At 46.8% G+C, this 7,500-nt stretch overlaps 1 protein-coding gene across 1 annotated transcript; it reads left to right on the plus strand.

Moving 5' to 3' along the window:
* The first annotated feature begins 484 nt into the window (after positions 1–484).
* LOC131729644 (complement C1q tumor necrosis factor-related protein 1-like) lies at positions 485–2,794 on the plus strand. Its single transcript, XM_059019856.1, has 3 exons — positions 485–563; positions 1,285–1,500; positions 2,239–2,794. The coding sequence occupies exons 2-3, from the start codon at positions 1,293–1,295 to the stop codon at positions 2,784–2,786; spliced, it is 756 nt and encodes a 251-aa protein (XP_058875839.1). The 5' UTR covers positions 485–563; positions 1,285–1,292; the 3' UTR covers positions 2,787–2,794.
* Positions 2,795–7,500: the final 4,706 nt, after the last annotated feature.

A 7,500-nucleotide genomic window follows, 5' to 3' on the forward strand; every position in this document is an offset into this window, starting at 1 on the left:
ATGAAGCTGAATCAGTTCATTCTATATAGAGGGGGTGGAATTCAATATGTTAACAAGGGAACATTATTCAGCAGCTTTCATTGGACTCTATGAAGCTGAGGGAGTTCATTCTATATAGAGGGGGTGGAATTCAATATGTTAACAAGGGAACATTATTCAGCAGCTTTCATTGGACTCTGTGAAGCTGAATCAGTTCATTCTATATAGAGGGTGATGCTGCACAGCCGTGGCGATGGGGGACGGACATAATTTTTTTTATTTCTAAGTTTAGCACAAATGTTTATAGAAAAAGATTAAAGGGGAGGGAGAGAGAGAGAGAGAGAGAGAGAGAGAGAGAGAGAGAGAGAGAGAGAGAGAGAGAGAGAGAGAGGAGGGGGGATGGGAGAGGACAGAGAGAAGGAGGAGGTAGAGAGGGAGAAGGGGAGGGGGAGGAGAGAGGAACTAAAAATATGTTTCCAAACTTCAGGCGAGACAAAGAGAGAGAGACAGAGAGAGAGAGAGAGAGAGAGAGAGACAGAGAGAGAGAGAGAGAGTCTATAAACTCGGCTCACAGATTTTGGGGGGTGAGTAAACTTTTACTGATTTTATTCTCAATACACAAACGCTTGCAATCTGCACTTCTGTTTATTTTGAAAAGGTTTTCCAAACGTCCTTTTCAAAGACAAAAACTGACGTTTCATGTTTTGTCTAGTTGGCACTAGAGCCCCACACTAGAGCTGGTCTGCTGGACTCAGTTTAGTTTCAGTCACGCTGATGAAGGCACTAGAGTCCCAAACTAGAGCTGGTCTGCTGGACTCAGTTTAGTTTCAATCACGCTGATGAAGGCACTAGAGCCCCAAACTAGAGCTGGTCTGCTGGACTCAGTTTAGTTTCAATCACGCTGATGAAGGCACTAGAGCCCCAAACTAGAGCTGGTCTGCTGGACTCAGTTTAGTTTCAATCACGCTGATGAAGGCACTAGAGCCCCAAACTAGAGCTGGTCTGCTGGACTCAGTTTAGTTTCAATCACGCTGATGAAGGCACTAGAGCCCCAAACTAGAGCTGGTCTGCTGGACTCAGTTTAGTTTCAATCACGCTGATGAAGGCACTAGAGCCCCAAACTAGAGCTGGTCTGCTGGACTCAGTTTAGTTTCAATCACGCTGATGAAGGCACTAGAGCCCCAAACTAGAGCTGGTCTGCTGGACTCAGTTTAGTTTCAATAACATATATTTTATATATATATATTACAGTATATAATTTATATATAATATTTGAGAAATTATTATTTTTTTCCCCTTCTCTAGGTGAAGTCATGTTTTCACTCTGCCTGCCCCTCCTCTTGCTCCTCCCCCTTTCTCAGACCGCACCCCCTTCGGATGCCCCGCCCACTCAGCACTGCGCGCGGTGCTGTGACCACTTGGAGTACCAGTCTTCACCACCAGAGGGGGGTGACACGCCACCCGCAGGGAAATACATTGTGCCGGAGATCAGACCTTATATTAACATGACCATACTGAAAGGTAAGGATTCTCGTATATATGGCTAGGACTACAACTCCCAGCATGCCTCCTCACCCGCGGCAGTGGCAAGGGATGCTGGGAGCTGTAGTTCTTTCACTGCAATGAGCTGTGGTCTTGATACACTGTGAAATCGGTACAGCCCTAGCTAGAACTACTGTTACCGGCATGCCTCATAACCAGAGAAAACAGTGAGGGATGCTGGGAGCTGTAGTTCTTTTACTGCAATGAGCTGTGGTCTTGACAAATAGTGAATCGGTACAGCCCTGGCTAGAACTACAGTTCCCAGCATGCCTCCTAACCCGAGACAACAGTGAGGGATGCTGGGAGCTGTAGTTCTTTATAACCTCTTTATGGCTGGGTTGTCTATTGAGAGAGAGAAAGAGACAGTGAGAGAGAGAGAGAGAGAGAGAGGGGATAGAGAGAGAGAGGGAGAGAGATAGAAAGAGAGAGGGATAGAGAGAGAGAGAGCGAGAGTTGGATTTTGAAAGATAAGATTCTTCTGTTGCTTCAATATCATTAACTAAATGACTGTCTAGCTGTTTTTTTTTTAATGACAATGCAATATCACTTTAGAAGTTCAGTTTTAATAAACTCATATGCAACTGGAAATTTTATATATATATATATATAGATACACACACACACAGCTGTGCCCAAATCCGCTAGAGCAGCCACCCACCCACAACCTCCCAAACCCAACCCCCCCTCCAAAAGATATACACACTCTTCCCTCCCCAGGTGAGAAAGGAGAGCGGGGCGAGAGAGGCACCCCGGGCAAATCCGCCAAAGACGGGCCGCCCGGTTCCCAAGGACCCCCGGGTCCCAAAGGCAGCAAGGGTCAGACGGGCGTCCCGGGAGACGCCTGCAAGCACGAGCACGCCGCCTTTTCGGTCGGGCGCAAGAAAGCCTTCCACAGCGCCGAGCAGCACCAGGCCCTGGTGTTCGACACGGTCTTCGTGAACCTGCACGGGCACTTCGACATGTTCGGGGGCCGATTCCACTGCCACCTGCCCGGGCTCTACTACCTCAACCTCAACCTGCACACCTGGAACTTCAAGGAGACCTACGTCCACCTCATGCACAACGACCGCGAGCTGGTCATCCTGTACGCCCAGCCCAGCGACAGGTCCATCATGCAGAGCCAGAGCGTCATGGTGCAGCTGCGGGACGGGGACCAGGTCTGGGTGCGGCTCTACAAGCGAGAGCGACAGAACGCCGTCTACAGCGACTCCAACGACATCTACATCACCTTCAACGGGTACCTGATCAAACCCGGTCCCGACTGAGCCTCCGTACTGCTTCCCTGTGCTTTACCAGACCTCTCTGTGCTTCACAATGCTTCCCTATGCTTTACCAGACCTCTCTGTGCTTTACAATGCTTCCCTATGCTTTACCAGACCTCTCTGTGCTTTACAATGCTTCCCTATGCTTTAGCAGACCTCTCTGTGCTTCACAATGCTTCCCTATGCTTTACCAGACCTCTCTGTGCTTTACAATGCTTCCCTATGCTTTACCAGACCTCTCTGTGCTTTACAATGCTTCCCTATGCTTTACCAGACCTCTCTGTGCTTTACAATGCTTCCCTATGCTTTACCAGACCTCTTTGTGCTTTACAATGCTTCCCTATGCTTTACCAGACCTCTCTGTGCTTTACAATGCTTCCCTATGCTTTACCAGACCTCTCTGTGCTTTACAATGCTTCCCTGTGCTTTACCAGACCTCTCTGTGCTTTACAATGCTTCCCTATGCTTTACCAGACCTCTCTGTGTTTTACAATGCTTCCCTGTGCTTTACCAGACCTCTCTGTGTTTTACAATGCTTCCCTGTGCTTTACCAGACCTCTCTGTGTTTTACAATGCTTCCCTATGCTTTACCAGACCTCTCTGTGCTTTACAATACTTCCCTATGCTTTACCAGACCTCTCTGTGTTTTACAATGCTTCCCTATGCTTTACCAGACCTCTCTGTGCTTTACAATGCTTCCCTATGCTTTACCACACCTCTCTGTGCTTTACAATGCTTCCCTATGCTTTACCAGACCTCTCTGTGCTTTACAATGCTTCCCTATGCTTTACCACACCTCTGTGCTTTACAATGCTTCCCTATGCTTTACCAGACCTCTCTGTGCTTTACAATGCTTCCCTATGCTTTACCACACCTCTCTGTGCTTTACAATGCTTCCCTATGCTTTACCAGACCTCTCTGTGCTTTACAATGCTTCCCTATGCTTTACCACACCTCTCTGTGCTTTACAATGCTTCCCTATGCTTTACCAGACCTCTCTGTGCTTTACAATGCTTCCCTGTGCTTTACCAGACCTCTCTGTGCTTCACAATGCTTCCCTATGCTTTACCAGACCTCTCTGTGCTTTACAATGCTTCCCTGTGCTTTACCAGACCTCTCTGTGCTTCACAATGCTTCCCTATGCTTTACCAGACCTCTCTGTGCTTTACAATGCGTGATCCAGTCCTGGTTTCACTAGGAGTTTAATAATAAGACACACCTGAGCTTGTTAGCTGGACACACTGGGGGCTGATCAAGCTGGTAGCAGTAAAACCTGGACTGGATCACGCTGCTGTGCAATAGGAGTCTGATTCCCAGCCCTGTAAAAACTCAACTATTAATAAGAAACAAACCCTTTTTTAAATTGAGCTAAATATATGATTTTAAAAGATGAAGTCAATCCTTATAAACTGGATTTATATGGTGCTAACTAGTTTTCTGTGTTTTTTTTCGAACAAAATTAAAGTTCATGCTTAAATATTACTTTGTTTTCATTTTTGTATATAAACATTATATTTGCTATCCTTTATGTTGAGATGTTGATTCAATAAAATGGTTTTGAAGATTTTTAACTTTGTGATGCGTCTTTCTTTATGTAACCACTGAGCTCCTCAAACCCCACTGCCTTCCACACTGCAGCCCAGCGCTTTCTTTATCTAACCACTGAGCTCCTCAAACCCCACTGCCTTCCACACTGCAGCCCAGCGCTTTCTTTATCTAACCACTGAGCTCCTCAAACCCCACTGCCTTCCACACTGCAGCCCAGCGCTTTCTTTATCTAACCACTGAGCTCCTCAAACCCCACTGCCTTCCACACTGCAGCCCAGCGCTTTCTTTATCTAACCACTGAGCTCCTCAAACCCCACTGCCTTCCACACTGCAGCCCAGCGCTTTCTTTATCTAACCACTGAGCTCCTCAAACCCCACTGCCTTCCACACTGCAGCCCAGCGCTTTCTTTATCTAACCACTGAGCTCCTCAAACCCCACTGCCTTCCACACTGCAGCCCAGCGCTTTCTTTATCTAACCACTGAGCTCCTCAAACCCCACTGCCTTCCACACTGCAGCCCAGTGCTTTCTTTATCTAACCACTGAGCTCCTCAAACCCCACTGCCTTCCACACTGCAGCCCAGCGCTTTCTTTATCTAACCACTGAGCTCCTCAAACCCCACTGCCTTCCACACTGCAGCCCAGCGCTTTCTTTATCTAACCACTGAGCTCTTCAAACCCCACTGCCTTCCACACTGCAGCCCAGCGCTTTCTTTATCTAACCACTGAGCTCCTCAAACCCCACTGCCTTCCACACTGCAGCCCAGCGCTTTCTTTATCTAACCACTGAGCTCCTCAAACCCCACTGCCTTCCACACTGCAGCCCAGCGCTTTCTTTATCTAACCACTGAGCTCCTCAAACCCCACTGCCTTCCACATTGCAGCCCAGCGCTTTCTTTATCTAACCACTGAGCTCCTCAAACCCCACTGCCATCCACACTGCAGCCCAGCGCTTTCTTTATCTAACCACTGAGCTCCTCAAACCCCACTGCCTTCCACACTGCAGCCCAGCGCTTTCTTTATCTAACCACTGAGCTCCTCAAACCCCACTGCCTTCCACACTGCAGCCCAGCGCTTTCTTTATCTAACCGCTGAGCTCCTCAAACCCCACTGCCTTCCACACTGCAGCCCAGCGCTTTCTTTATCTAACCGCTGAGCTCCTCAAACCCCACTGCCTTCCACACTGCAGCCCAGCGCTTTCTTTATCTAACCACTGAGCTCCTCAAACCCCACTGCCTTCCACACTGCAGCCCAGCGCTTTCTTTATCTAACCACTGAGCTCCTCAAACCCCACTGCCTTCCACACTGCAGCCCAGCGCTTTCTTTATCTAACCACTGAGCTCCTCAAACCCCACTGCCTTCCACACTGCAGCCCAGCGCTTTCTTTATCTAACCACTGAGCTCCTCAAACCCCACTGCCTTCCACACTGCAGCCCAGCGCTTTCTTTATCTAACCACTGAGCTCCTCAAACCCCACTGCCTTCCACACTGCAGCCCAGCGCTTTCTTTATCTAACCACTGAGCTCCTCAAACCCCACTGCCTTCCACACTGCAGCCCAGCGCTTTCTTTATCTAACCACTGAGCTCCTCAAACCCCACTGCCTTCCACACTGCAGCCCAGCGCTTTCTTTATCTAACCACTGAGCTCCTCAAACCCCACTGCCTTCCACACTGCAGCCCAGCGCTTTCTTTATCTAACCACTGAGCTCCTCAAACCCCACTGCCTTCCACACTGCAGCCCAGCGCTTTCTTTATCTAACCACTGAGCTCCTCAAACCCCACTGCCTTCCACACTGCAGCCCAGCGCTTTCTTTATCTAACCACTGAGCTCCTCAAACCCCACTGCCTTCCACACTGCAGCCCAGCGCTGTCTTTCTTGCGACATCTTGAAGTAATTCACTTTTTCAACTACAGGGTTTAAAAATAATCTAGATTCTTTATTCAGTCAAGATGGTCTGAATTTTTTTATTTATTTTTAAATACATACACAGTCAACATTTTCGACCATGTAATTAACTGTAAAGTGAAGCTTACCGATGAATGCAAGCAATTTCGCAAAATTACAAACTACAACCAAACAGCAGGAATTGCAGTCGGGGTGTAATTGTATATTTATACAGGTTTTCTGACCACACGACGGTTTTTAAAAAAAATCCAATGTTTCATTGGTAGAATTTGTGTTAAAAAAATATATAATTTGACAAAAACAATGTCAAGTTTAGATAAGCAGTAGTCAACGGCAGCTATGTGTGGAGTAGCAGTCAGGGCTGTGGACCCTTGACCGGAGGGTCGCGGGTTCAATCCCAGGTGGGGGACACTGCTGCTGTACCCTTGAGCAAGGTACTTTACCTAGATTGCTCCAGTAAAAACCCAACTGTATAAATGGGGAATTGTATGTAAAAAATAATGTGACAAATCTTGTAACAATTGTAAGTCGCCCTGGATAAGGGCGTCTGCTAAGAAATGAATAATAATAATAATAATAATAATAATAATAATACTGAAATTGAAGAAGGGAATCTATGAAAAAGACCTAGGAGTTTATGTTCACTCAGAAATGTCTTCCTCTAGACAATGTGGGGAAGCTATAAAAAAGGCCAGCAAGATGCTCGGATATATTGTGAATTTAAATCAAGGGAAGTAATGTTAAAACTTTACAATGCATTAGTAAGACCTCACCTAGAATATTGTGTTCAGTTCTGGTCACCTCGTTACAAAAAGGATATTGCTGCTCTAGAAAGAGTGCAAAGAAGAGCGACCAGAATTATCCCGGGTTTAAAAGGCATGTCGTATGCAGACAGGCTAAAAGAATTTAATCTGTTCAGTCTTGAACAAAGAAGACTACGTGGGGATCTGATTCAAGCATTCAAAATCCTAAAAGGTATAGACAATGTCGACCCAGGGGACCTGAAAAAAGAAACAAGGACCAGGGGTCACAAATTAGATAAAGGGGCATTCAGAACAGAAAATAGGAGGCACTTTTTTCACACAGAGAATCGTGAGGGTCTGGAACCAACTCCCCAGTAATGTTGTTGAAGCCGACACCCTGGGATCCTTCAAGAAGCTGCTTGATGAGATTCTGGGATCAATAAGCTACTAACAACCAAACGAGCAAGATGGGCTGAATGGTCTCAGTTTGGAAACTTTCTTATGTTCTTATGAATTAGGAG

This window comes from Acipenser ruthenus, unplaced genomic scaffold (assembly GCF_902713425.1).
Source record: "Acipenser ruthenus unplaced genomic scaffold, fAciRut3.2 maternal haplotype, whole genome shotgun sequence".
Taxonomy (NCBI): domain Eukaryota; kingdom Metazoa; phylum Chordata; class Actinopteri; order Acipenseriformes; family Acipenseridae; genus Acipenser; species Acipenser ruthenus.